The following is a 14,467-nucleotide window of genomic DNA, read 5'->3' as shown; positions in this document are numbered from 1 at the left end:
ACAAAAATAAAACGCGTTGATCAAATTTCTCTTTCTCTCTTCTTCAATTGAGTAAAAAAAAAAAATAAAGTAGCCTCAAATTTTTTTTATACAATCTTCAGTTAATAGATGATTTATAAATGTTAATAATTTAATTTTTGGTTTGTTGAAATTTATGTAATAATTTATTAAAAATCGTACAATTTCATACTTTTTTCAAACACTCTAACGTGGCACCCTATTGGTTAACTACCGCATGACGTCACGATCATAACATATTTTGTTACATATAGCGATTAAGTAGCAAACGCGTTTTTAGCTCGAAAATATCAGTTTCTACAACGACAATATTTATAAGAAGTGATGAGTTTGAAGCTGGAGCCCGGTTTTGTGAAAGCCGATTCTGGAAATATCCCAAAAATTGATATTTTCATGGTTTTAAATTATATAAAAAACGATGATAGATTCAATGATCCTGAGGTTCGAAATGCAAAAGCAAATCTGTAAGTATATGTTAGTAACTGTAATTTTTTTTATAAATATTGATTTTGCTTATAAATAGTAAACTTGTAACGATGCCGCCCCCATCGTTCCCGACTGACCACCCGTCGGAAGGCTGCGCCCGGCGACCACCGGTCGGGCAAAGCAGCAGGCGCGAAGCGCCCCATTTTTAATCTCACACGTAACCGTTAAAACGACTCTCGGCGTCGAAACGGATTAAAATCCGGAAACTGCCGACGTGCGCCGAAAACCTCCGAAATCATCCTTCTCCCACTCCTACCAAAAATCTAAGCCCGGATCTATCCATATAAAGGGTAGACCTAAAACGGAGGAGACACTCCGATACCAGCTCCTGAACCGATCCGAAAATCCCAAGAGCTTCCTTCGATACCGACCGCACTTCCGGTTCTCGAGGTGGAAGCGTGCTCCGCCTCTTCCGAGCCTATCTCGGAAACCGGACTCCGTCTCTCCCTCACTCGCACCGGCTACAACGGGTGGAGCTCCGCCGCCTTCACCGAGATTTCTCGGTGGCCGAGTGTGGTCCTCACTACTCCCAATTATTTGTAACGGACGGCCGTGACACGCCGTCCCGTGATTAGAAGACCGTCGTGGGTAATTACCTGCGATACGACGCGTAATTCCGCGGGAAATAAACCGAACGCGTCGCCCGTTCTCTCTTCGAGATATATCGAAGAGAGCGACCGTTCTCGCGCTCACGCTTTTCGACGCGCGGACCGCCCGCACCGCGCCGCCCGCGCGCCACGCTTTCCGACGTCAACACTGTCGCGCCGTTACACGCACACCGAACGCATGTACACACCGACACATACAACCTCGGCAACAGCTGACGCCTAAAGTCACGTACGTTCCATAAATAGCGACGAAAAGAAACCGCATCTATTATTAGTAACTGAAATAACGCGAAATCGGCCGATCAACAGCATTGACGCACACACACACATACACACCTTTATATGCATAATCACATACATCAATACACATGTAACTCCGGGTAGGCGTTATTCAATAAATCTTTATTTCTTCTGTGTTCAATACGGCGTTCTGGACTTTAACCCTTTCACGAGCCCTGATCCCGGCTGCGTTAATCCGCGCTCGCGAAAGCGGCCGTTACAAACTAAATTTGTATTTATTATTATTTTTCTAGTTCCTCCAGACAGAACTACGGAGACTCTGCAATAGGTTATGTTTCTCTCCGTAGGGATAAGGATATTTGTATTTTAAAAGCTAAAATTTGTTCTGAGCACAAAGTTCGAGATAGACCATATCGAGTCACAATGATTATTAATGAACAAATAAAGTTATAAACACTGTTGAATGTGATGACTGCGCTGCATCACTAGGTAAAAATGATGAGTTTATTTATGCAACTGTTATATTTTTAATATTTTCAAGTGTTATAAAATATCAAAATCATTTATTCAAAGCTGTAATGTTCGATAAATTTTATTATATTATAAATTTACATAATTATTTATTAATTAACAGGTGGTTGTAAGCATGCTATAGCATTTTTAATGTGAACACATAGACGTTCAGAAGAACCTTCACCCACTGAAATAACATGCTACTGGAAAAAGTCAGCTTTAGCAAAAGTTGTAACACCGAGACAATACATTACAACAGCAGATTTATTGTTAAGAAAAAAAAAAGATAAAATTTCTGAAGCTTGAATAAAAGAAGATGAAGAAAAGCAGTTAAAATTTTTTACAACAGTAGTTGATATAGCTAAAGAGAAACAAATAGACTGTCAAATTAGTCGACATTGGTTTTATTTGCAAAATAGTCATATTAGACATTTGTCTATGCACCAACTTATGCTTTCTTTTTTAGAAATAAATAAAAGCATAGCAGATGAATTTTTGGTGTTTGCACAAAACAGTATGACAGAAGCTATGTGTAAAGAAATACAAAATTTAACGCAAAATCAAAGTGATGATCTGTTATGGTTTGAACTACGATATGGAAGAATAACTGCATCGAAGATCTACGAAGCAGCACACTGTCATACACCTGACGGCAGTTTAGTGAATGAAATAATAGGAGCATCTAAAGCTTTTCAATCTAATGCAATGAAAAGAGGAAAAGAATAGCATTTCTATAAAATCAGTAAATATATTTTTGAATGCGTGGGTAGATGCGTGGGTGGGTTGATCGTAGTATAAAAATTTAAAAAAAACAGTAGTCAGCCCCAAAAATTTTAAAAAAATTTAATATCAATTTTGATAAAATCGGTCAACAAATATATAAATTGATGGATTGCTGCGTGGATGGATGAGTGGGGATATAAAACTTAAAAAAAAACCACAAAGGTACTTATATATATATATAGCTTATATAAAAATCTGTCAATGAACATGTTAATACACCAATTTCGAGAAAATCGGTCAACAAATATATGAATTGATGAATTGCTGCGTGGGTGGATGAGTGGGGATATAAAACTTAAAAAAACCACAAAGGTACTTTATATATAGATTATATAAAAATCTGTCAATGAATATGTGAATACGTGGGTGCGTGGATGAGTGAGTGGGTGGGCAAAAGTTAAAAAAAACAACATAGTAGCCATCCCCGAAAAATTTGCGAAATTTTGGTACCAATTCCGTGAAAATCGGTCAATAAATGCGTGAATGCGTAGGTGGGTGTGCGTGGGTGGGTGTAAACTTAAAAAAAACTTTAAAAACCACAAATTAACGATCCTCGAAAAATTTGCAAAATTATGGTACCAATTTCGTGAAAATCTGTCAATGAATATGTGAATATACGTGGGTGGGTGCGTGGGTGGGTCCGTGGGTGGGGGTATAAAACTAAAAAAAACACATCGTCGTCATCTACGAAAAATTTGCGAAATTTTGGTACCAATTTCGTGAAAATCGGTCAATAAATGCGTGAATGCGTGGGTGGGTGTGCGTGGGTGGGTAGAAACTAAAAAAACCACATTAGTAGCAATCCCCGAAAAATTTGCAACACTTTGGTACCAATTTCGAGAAAATCGGTCCATAAATGTGGAAGTAGTTCGCGGTCAGACAGACAGACGGACGGAACTTATATATATAGATAGATAAAAAATTAATAAAATTAAGTTTTTTTCTATAATTATTCAAATTACATAATTAGTTACGTGCAAAGAGCGATTAAAAGAAAAAAAACGCGCGTAAGCAACCATTCAATTTAAGAATTTTTAACTAATATCTTCTAACTATATGGTCTATTAATTTTAATTATAAAATAAAATAATTATTTCTTAAATTATATAACATGAGACTATATTTTTAAATTTGCTTAAACAATTTTTCAACGATTACAATATTAATTTTTTTTAATTATGCCTTCTAACTATGCTTAATTAATTTTTATTAATTATAAATAAAATAATTATTTTTTAAACTATAAGACTATATTCCTAAACTTGCCTAAATAAGTTTTTAATGATTGCAATATTAAAAGTTTGTTAATTATGTCTGCTAACTATACGCTTAATTAATTTTCTTAAAATTATAAATAAAATAATTTCTTAAACTATGAGACTATTACTACGTTTACGCGAGTGTTACTTCTATAGTAACTTACTCAAATGTACAAGTTACGATAATTTTTGAGTAAGTTACTACAGAAGTAACACTCGCGTAAACGTAGTATATATTCCTAAACTTGCCCAAATAAATTTTCAACAATTGCAATATTAAAATTTTTAAAATTATATTTGCTAACTATACGCTCAATTAATTTAAATTAATTATAAATAAAATAATTAATAATTATTTCTTAAACTATATGAGACTATATTCCTAAACTTGCCCAAACAATTTTTTAACGATTGCATAATAAATAAAAATAAGAAATATCTTAAATCTGTCTGCTAAGTATATATACAGAGATCACCTACGGATACCAATTCATAGAAAATAAAATAATGATAACAAATGTAAAAATGTTGGTAGCTATGGAGCGACGACACAGTCGTACACAGCATTTTAGCTGTGTACGCTAGTGTCGACTTGTGTCGCAGTTGGAAAGCACCGAGTCGTACACTGTGTTACACAGTGTCGCCTGTGTACATAGCTGGAAAGCACCCTATATGTTGTAAAATATGCTGACTATCCAAAATTTGCGACGTCTTTCCCTATCCGTAACGCCGATCCGGAGAGGGGGAATCGTGCAATTGGTATAAAGATAATTAATCTCGCGGATAACGGTACTCGAATGGTTTGTGGGCGCCAGGCGCAGGTTCTGCGCCGCGGTAACGATATGAACGGGACTTTAGGTCGGCTAGTGACTCGTAGAGTTTGACAGACGGTCGCGGGTCTTCAATACTCGGGGTCTATGGTAGAGTCTAGAGAGAGGTGCTTGGCAAAAGAACATACACAGAGGCACATTGACAAACAGATATATATTTCAGACAAGGACTTTCGAGCTAGTTACATGAGAATATTATAATGATCTATAATTTAAAAGTATACTAATTAATAAAACAGCCGCAGCGGGAGTAAAGACTCAGAATAAAATCAAATTTACGGTATCGATACCTTGTCTTCGGTACCTTCGGAGTATCGATAATTTAATCGAGGTTACAAGGTTATTATTATTCTCGCGGTAACATTACCCTAACGGAAACAACAATCGGCTGGATACGTGTGTCGGGAATTCGAATTCGGTCACCTGCGTTGACGGTATCTCCGAAGGTCGCGTAAACATGCAAAGGAATGTGATGCGATACCAAAAACGATAAGCGAGAATAAGACGGCAATTTCGTGATCCTCTTGCGCGACTCTCCCGCCGAGTCGAACTTTGAAAGAATTATCACACTCGGGGAGAACGGCTGCACGCAAATTCCGTAACGTAATCACAATAGATTCGCGGCAAGAAACGTTACACAAAGAGAAAACGTATAAAATCTGAGTTTAACAAAGAATCGCTCGATACCGCGGAATACACGTGACGGGCGAGATTTGATTATTCTCGTCGGCGATAAGTTTGACTGTCGGCGGCAACTCCCGGAGAGGGCTTGTCTCGCGAAACTCGAAGTCGGCTGGCCCCGTGGCAACGGTACTCAGAGAGAGCACGGGCCCGCTCGAATGGTACGACACGGTAACACGGGAAATGTCGGTAATCACGGTAAACGAAACACCCGAAAGGCACCCCCGGCACGACACCAACCAGAGGGCTGCGTTCGTAAACGTTACCCGCAGGGTACAAATGTCTCTGAACTCGTTCAGAAAGTCAAAATACACATCAATGGTGGAAAAGCTACCTTTACCCACATGTGTTCAGAAAGTTCTTGAGGAATTACCCAGGGTACTCCTTATGTACCCTGCTCGCGACTGAGGTAGAGTTTACCCTTCATGCGCAGAAACGCACTTTTCACATTTTACCACGGACTTTCCGTGCATTTTACACAATAATTCCGTACCTGAAATAAGTGAAACTATAATAGTGTACCAAATATGTCTAATATATCACAATCTCACGCTTCCTATAAAGTTATAGAAGGTGCTGATAGAAATCCAATTTTCAACGCAGAAATGTCGCAAGTTTTATTACGTGACAAAAAAAGTAAGTTACAAAATGTATGTTTAGAGATTCGATACATTTATATCGCCTTTTGTTGTCTCAATAGACACGACAAAGGGCGAATTATGCTTAATATCTAGTTCCTTTGTAAAAATTGCTTTGTAGAAATTTTAAGTTCATTGTTAAAACGTCTACAAATAACATAACCTCTTTTAATTATATTTTACAGCAGGCAAAATTGATTATATCCCTTTAACGGAATATATTATTGAAACTTTGCTCAAACCGTATGGAATAGAAATTATGTTACGCGAAAAAGATGATACAGATAATTCATCTCGCTGTTCGACATCTACTAACTTAGAAGAAATTGAGAACATAATATCGATACCCTTAGAAGAGAGTAATGAAAGAGTTCTGGATAAAGGAATGAAAAACTTATGGACAGATAAAAGTAGAGCAATGCTGCTACATTTGTACAAAAAGTATCAAAATGATTTTAATTCCAATTGCATTAAAAAGGATGATATCTGGACTAAAATTGCCTATGATATGAAATACGAAGGCTATAATTTTGTTGCGGCACAATGTAAAGAAAAAATGAAATACATGAAGAAAAAGTATTTAAAAAAAATAGATAATATGTGTCCTAAAAGTACTGGTGCAGCACCAGTAAAATGTGATAACTTTGAGGAACTCGATGAATTGTTTGGAAATAAACCCAATGTTATTCCTGTTGCAATAGCAAGTTCATCGAATGACAATATTAAGTTTGAAGGTATGATAAATATTACTATTTTATAAATGTATTTGGTTAAGAATTTGTTTACATTTATTATGAGTTACATTATTATTTTACAGTTATACAGAAAGATCTCAATGATGCGGAAGATAATGAAAAAAAAACAACGAAAGAGAGCGAGTACAATAACCCTCAATGATCTACAAGTTATACTTGAAGATAAAGAAAATGCAAAGAAGGCCAGGCACGAAGAAAAACAAGAACTTCTTCGACAAAGTATAAGTTCTTATGAACGCATGATGGAAAAATTACTGCATAAGCTATAAAGCTGTGATAAGATTATTCAATATTGTTCCGTCCGGCTGCAATATATTTTATATAATGATAAGTATATCAGTATTAATTTAGATTATAAGAAGATTCGCATCCAAGAAAAATGAGATTGAATAGTTAATAATTTAAAAATTGTTTGATTTAATAAATTCAATATATTATTATTTTTCTTGAATGCGGAAAAAATTGTGATTTTTAATTTCTTTAAATCTGTGCCAAAGACGCGGTTACTGTATTAACTCTAAAAAAAATCGCCTAAAAATATCTAAATGAACAAGTATATTTAAAGTTGATATTATTATATAGTATATTATATTAAAAGTATAATATTTTTTTATTTTAACTGTATTAGGGCGATCCTATTTTTGAATATGTTATATTATAGAATATAGTTATAAAATATATATTATAGAATATATGTTATATTATAGAATATAGCACTGAGAACATATCACATTAGTCGACGATTATGATTTAATGCTCTGCATATTGCATCGCGACGTTCATTTCGAAGTCGTTTTTCATTTTCATTTTCATATAGAATTTGTCCCTGTGGATTTTCCACTATTTCCTCCATACCTTCTTGTACATATTCGCGTATCAAATCATCGCTAAAATCTAGACATATATTATGCAAAACACAGCATGCAAGTATCGTTTTGGGTATTAAATCGATTCTGCTCATGTCCAAATATTTTAAGCGTCTAAATCGACCAAATAAAAGAGCAAATGCTCTTTCAATTGTTTGTCTTGTCTGTGAAACTCGTGTATTAAAAATTTCCTGCTGTCTTGTTAAATTTCCTCGATTCATATATGGAGTAATACACCACTTTAAAGTAGGATAAGCTTTATCGGCTAAAATAAATTCATCATTTGGAAAATACTTTTCTGGATTTTGACGTATCGAATTATAAATGTCAGAATTTCTAAAAATCCTAGCATCGTGTACTGAACTAGCGTATCCTGAATAACTATCTAAGAATTTTAAATTAGCATCGCAAATTGCTTGCAGCGTTATGGCGTACTGCATTTTGCGATTTCGGTATGTTTCTGGATCCTTTGATGGCGCTTTAATTGGTACATATGGCCCATCGAGAGCACCTATGATACCATCAATTCCAGCCATAGTTTAAATTTTTCTTTTACCAATGGAAGTTCCTGTTCTGTTGGCCAATGAATCACTTGAGGTGCCAAATCATTTAAAGCTGTCGTAATTCGAACAAAGCAGGAAAATAATGTAGATTTGCTTAAATCAAATCTTTCTCCAATTGATCTGTTGTTACATAAAAGAACATCAATTTTAAATTAAATTTTAACTTAATAAATATATATTTAATGATAGTTTAAATAAATATACGATTGATTTTGGTATCTGAATTTTTTAGAGTAAAATTTTCTCTTCATCATAGTGTTACTTGCTTTTAGAGTACAGAAAGAGCAAACATTTACTTCTATTAAAAATCGGCGTTACATATATATATATATGTAAAAATAAAAATGTCAGCATACCTATAAGAATCTGGCGTCGCTAATAGCCATATTGTTGCTAATAACTGTTTTTCAACTGGGACCATTGGTCTCCCAGTTCCAGTAGTATTAGTATTTTCTATTTGAGGACCAACAATAATGAGTAAACTTTGAAAAGTTTCACGCGTTATTCTAAAATTTGACTGAAATTGTTTGTTAGTGAAATGATGAATGGTTTCTTCCACATATCCTTGAATGCGTTTAGCCTTGTTTTTCTTTTTCTTTGAGCAAATAAGTGTCAATAAAATTTCAGTTTCACTATCAGATGACGATAAATCGGAATCAAATTCGTAATTGGACAAAAGTTTTTTTCCTATTGATATTGCCGTGCCAATAATTGCTTTGTCTCTGTCACTACTCATGCTTTCTTTCGTGTATAATACAGTTTGCTAAAAAAAACATTAAAATATTTTATTTCATATTTTTAAAAATATTCATTTATTTAAAATATGCAATATTTATAGTGAATAGTTCGAACATTGAATAATGAATGGTAAATATATAGTAATATTAGAAGTCGATAAGATTATTAATACTAATTGTTAATTTGTATGATTTTTTCATTTATTTCTAAATATTATATATCACTTCTTTAACGCAAATTAATTTTAATCTTGGTTTAATTTACTTTTTATCTTTTTCTAATTCTAAAAGTTAAAAAAAATAAAAAGTAAATTAAACTGAGAATGTTTAAAGTTCATCTACATTAGAATTCTACAAATAAACATAGTGATGAAGATAATTATTCAAAATAATATGATGATAATTACATTTGACAAATTTATATTACGCGATCGTTTTACCTCAAGATCGTTCATAAACTTTAGGTAGTCCTTGGAGATCGATGTGTCCCTACACATTCATCTGACTAGTCCCCGTAAAGTTAACCTATACCTCATAGGGTAAGGTTTACGAACGCACCCCTAATTCGAGTTATTACTCTTACGGCTATCCGAGAGGCGGCTTACAATAAGTATTGATGTCCCTCGCTGAGGTAACTCGTTCGTCGGGGTTACAGGGTAGGCTCTGGGATCACCCTCTCACTGGTATAGCTCGCCGAACAGTGAAGAGTCGGGGCTCGCTCTCCTCGGTATCTCGCGTGTCGCGCCGATCTCTCGCGCATTCCATCGATGATAGGATCGATGGTGGGTCTCTAGGATCTCCCTAGCTTTCCCCTAGCCGATATATTCGATTCGCCGGGAATGGTACAGGCTGGTAATTTCTTCGAGGGTGCCCTCGCCGGTATGCCGTCGCGGACATTTTCCTCTAAAGGAAGACGTGGTAGGCTGGCCGGACCGTACTTCCGTCTTCTGCTGCGGTAGTGCATGTGGTCGGTATCCTTCCCCCCTCATTCTGCAGCATGAGGGGGTCCGTTTGGGTCCATCCGGTAGTCTATAAGGCGTATCGGCTAACATAAATTTTCTTTTTTCAGCCAAAATTTGCGACGTCTTTCCCTACCCGTAACGCCGATCCGGAGAGGGGGAATCGTGCAATTGGTATAAAGATAATTAATCTCGCGGATAACGGTAACAACGGTACTCGAATAGTTTGTGGGCGCCAGGCGCAGGTTCTGCGCCGCGGTAACGGTATGAACGGGACTTTAGGTCGGCTAGTGACTCGTAGAGTTTGACAGACGGTCGCGGGTCTTCAATACTCGGGGTCTATGGTAGAGTCTAGAGAGAGGTGCTTGGCAAAAGAACATACACAGAGGCACATTGACAAATAGATATATATTTCAGACAAGGACTTTCGAGCTAGTTACATGAGAATATTATAATGATCTATAATTTAAAAGTATACTAATTAATAAAACAGCCGCGGCGGGAGTAAAGACTCAGAATAAATGGAAAGGGATGTGATGCGATACCAAAAACAGTAAGCGAGAATGAGACGGCAATTTCGTGATCCTCTTGCGCGACTCTCCCGCCGAGTCGAACTTTGAAAGAATTATCACACTCGCGGAGAACGGCTGCACGCAAATTCCGTAACGTAATCACAATAGATTCGCGGCAAAAAACGTTACACAAAGAGAAAACGTATAAAATCTGAGTTTAACAAAGAAACGCTCGATACCGCGGAATACACGTGACGGGCGAGATTTGATTATTCTCGTCGGCGATAAGTTTGACTGTCGGCGGCAACTCCCGGAGAGGGCTTGTCTCGCGAAACTCGAAATCGGCTGGCCCCGTGGCAATGGTACTCAGAGAGAGCACGGGCCCGCTCGAATAGTACGACACGGTAACACGGGAAATGTCGGTAATCACGGTAAACGAAACACCCGAAAGGCACCCCCGGCACGACACCAACCAGGGGTGCGTTCGTAAACCTTACCCTATGAGGTATAGGTTAACTTTACGGGGACAAGTCAGGTGAATGTGTAGGGACACATCGATCTCCAAGGACTACCTAAAGTTTATGAACGATCTTGACGTAAAACGATCGCGTAATATAAATTTGTCAAATGTAATTATCATCATATTATTTTGAATAATTATCTTCATCACTATGTTTATTTGTAGAATTTTAATGTAGATGAACTTTAAACTTTCTCAGTTTAATTTACTTTTTATTTTTTTTTAACTTTTAGAATTAGAAAAAGATAAAAAGTAAGTTAAACCAAGATTAAAATTAATTTGCGTTAAAGAAGTGATATATAATATTTAGAAATAAATGAAAAAATTATACAAATTAACAATTAGTATTAATAATCTTATCGACTTCTAATATTACTATATATTTACCATTCATTATTCAATGTTCGAACTATTCACTATAAATATTGCATATTTTAAATAAATGAATATTTTTAAAAATATGAAATAAAATATTTTAATGTTTTTTTTAGCAAACTGTATTATACACGAAAGAAAGCATGAGTAGTGACAGAGAAAAAGCAATTATTGGCACGGCAATATCAATAGGAAAAAAACTTTTGTCCAATTACGAATTTGATTCCGATTTATCGTCATCTGATAGTGAAACTGAAATTTTATTGACACTTATTTGCTCAAAGAAAAAGAAAAACAAGACTAAACGCATTCAAGGATATGTGGAAGAAACCATTCATCATTTCACTAACAAACAATTTCAGTCAAATTTTAGAATAACGCGTGAAACTTTTCAAAGTTTACTCATTATTGTTGGTCCTCAAATAGAAAATACTAATACTACTGGAACTGGGAGACCAATGGTCCCAGTTGAAAAACAGTTATTAGCAACAATATGGCTATTAGCGACGCCAGATTCTTATAGGTATGCTGACATTTTTATTTTTACATATATATATATGTAACGCCGATTTTTAATAGAAGTAAATGTTTGCTCTTTCTGTACTCTAAAAGCAAGTAACACTATGATGAAGAGAAAATTTTACTCTAAAAAATTCAGACACCAAAATCAATCGTATATTTATTTAAACTATCATTAAATATATATTTATTAAGTTAAAATTTAATTTAAAATTGATGTTCTTTTATGTAACAACAGATCAATTGGAGAAAGATTTGATTTAAGCAAATCTACATTATTTTCCTGCTTTGTTCGAATTACGACAGCTTTAAATGATTTGGCACCTCAAGTGATTCATTGGCCAACAGAACAGGAACTTCCATTGGTAAAAGAAAAATTTAAAGCTATGGCTGGAATTGATGGTATCATAGGTGCTCTCGATGGGCCATATGTACCAATTAAAGCGCCATCAAAGGATCCAGAAACATACCGAAATCGCAAAATGCAGTACGCCATAACGCTGCAAGCAATTTGCGATGCTAATTTAAAATTCTTAGATAGTTATTCAGGATACGCTAGTTCAGTACACGATGCTAGGATTTTTAGAAATTCTGACATTTATAATTCGATACGTCAAAATCCAGAACAGTATTTTCCAAATGATGAATTTATTTTAGCCGATAAAGCTTATCCTACTTTAAAGTGGTGTATTACTCCATATATGAATCGAAGAAATTTAACAAGACAGCAGGAAATTTTTAATACACGAGTTTCACAGACAAGACAAACAATTGAAAGAGCATTTGCTCTTTTATTTGGTCGATTTAGACGCTTAAAATATTTGGACATGAGCAGAATCGATTTAATACCCAAAACGATACTTGCATGCTGTGTTTTGCATAATATATGTCTAGATTTTAGCGATGATTTGATACGCGAATATGTACAAGAAGGTATGGAGGAAATAGTGGAAAATCCACAGGGACAAATTCTATATGAAAATGAAAATGAAAAACGACTTCGAAATGAACGTCGCGATGCAATATGCAGAGCATTAAATTATAATCGTCGACTAATGTGATATGTTCTCAGTGCTATATTCTATAATATAACATATATTCTATAATATATATTTTATAACTATATTCTATAATATGACATATTCAAAAATAGGATCGCCCTAATACAGTTAAAATAAAAAAATATTATACTTTTAATATAATATACTATATAATAATATCAACTTTAAATATACTTGTTCATTTAGATATTTTTAGGCGATTTTTTTTAGAGTTAATACAGTAACCGCGTCTTTGGCACAGATTTAAAGAAATTAAAAATCACAATTTTTTCCGCATTCAAGAAAAATAATAATATATTGAATTTATTAAATCAAACAATTTTTAAATTATTAACTATTCAATCTCATTTTTCTTGGATGCGAATCTTCTTATAATCTAAATTAATACTGATATACTTATCATTATATAAAATATATTGCAGCCGGACGGAACAATATTGAATAATCTTATCATAGCTTTATAGCTTATGCAGTAATTTTTCCATCATGCGTTCATAAGAACTTATACTTTGTCGAAGAAGTTCTTGTTTTTCTTCGTGCCTGGCCTTCTTTGCATTTTCTTTATCTTCAAGTATAACTTGTAGATCATTGAGGGTTATTGTACTCGCTCTCTTTCGTTGTTTTTTTTTCATTATCTTCCGCATCATTGAGATCTTTCTGTGTAACTGTAAAATAATAATGTAACTCATAATAAATGTAAACAAATTCTTAACCAAATACATTTATAAAATAGTAATATTTATCATACCTTCAAACTTAATATTGTCATTCGATGAACTTGCTATTGCAACAGGAATAACATTGGGTTTATTTCCAAACAATTCATCGAGTTCCTCAAAGTTATCACATTTTACTGGTGCTGCACCAGTACTTTTAGGACCCATATTATCTATTTTTTTTAAATACTTTTTCTTCATGTATTTCATTTTTTCTTTACATTGTGCCGCAACAAAATTATAGCCTTCGTATTTCATATCATAGGCAATTTTAGTCCAGATATCATCCTTTTTAATGTAATTGGAATTAAAATCATTTTGATACTTTTTGTACAAATGTAGCAGCATTGCTCTACTTTTATCTGTCCATAAGTTTTTCATTCCTTTATCCAGAACTCTTTCATTACTCTCTTCTAAGGGTATCGATATTATGTTCTCAATTTCTTCTAAGTTAGTAGATGTCGAACAGCGAGATGAATTATCTGTATCATCTTTTTCGCGTAACATAATTTCTATTCCATACGGTTTGAGCAAAGTTTCAATAATATATTCCGTTAAAGGGATATAATCAATTTTGCCTGCTGTAAAATATAATTAAAAGAGGTTATGTTATTTGTAGACGTTTTAACAATGAACTTAAAATTTCTACAAAGCAATTTTTACAAAGGAACTAGATATTAAGCATTTATTAAGCATAATTCGCCCTTTGTCGTGTCTATTGAGACAACAAAAGGCGATATAAATGTATCGAATCTCTAAACATACATTTTGTAACTTACTTTTTTTGTCACGTAATAAAACTTGCGACATTTCTGCGTTGAAAATTGG

At 34.4% G+C, this 14,467-nt stretch overlaps 1 protein-coding gene across 1 annotated transcript; it reads right to left on the bottom strand.

Moving 5' to 3' along the window:
- Positions 1 to 7,855: 7,855 nt before the first annotated feature.
- LOC145947495 (uncharacterized) lies at positions 7,856 to 9,646 on the bottom strand. The gene is made up of 3 exons (XM_083057276.1): positions 9,418 to 9,646; positions 8,597 to 9,003; positions 7,856 to 8,360 (listed from the first exon to the last, which is right to left on the bottom strand). The coding sequence occupies exons 1-3, from the start codon at positions 9,472 to 9,474 to the stop codon at positions 8,189 to 8,191; spliced, it is 636 nt and encodes a 211-aa protein (XP_082913402.1). The 5' UTR covers positions 9,475 to 9,646; the 3' UTR covers positions 7,856 to 8,188.
- Between the last annotated feature and the right edge of the window lie 4,821 nt (positions 9,647 to 14,467).

Source organism: Prenolepis imparis, unplaced genomic scaffold (assembly GCF_030444845.1).
Source record: "Prenolepis imparis isolate NDT839.2.m4 unplaced genomic scaffold, iyPreImpa1.0 SCAF_92, whole genome shotgun sequence".
In the NCBI taxonomy this organism is placed as follows: domain Eukaryota; kingdom Metazoa; phylum Arthropoda; class Insecta; order Hymenoptera; family Formicidae; genus Prenolepis; species Prenolepis imparis.
This window is presented reverse-complemented; position numbering and strand designations above follow the sequence as displayed.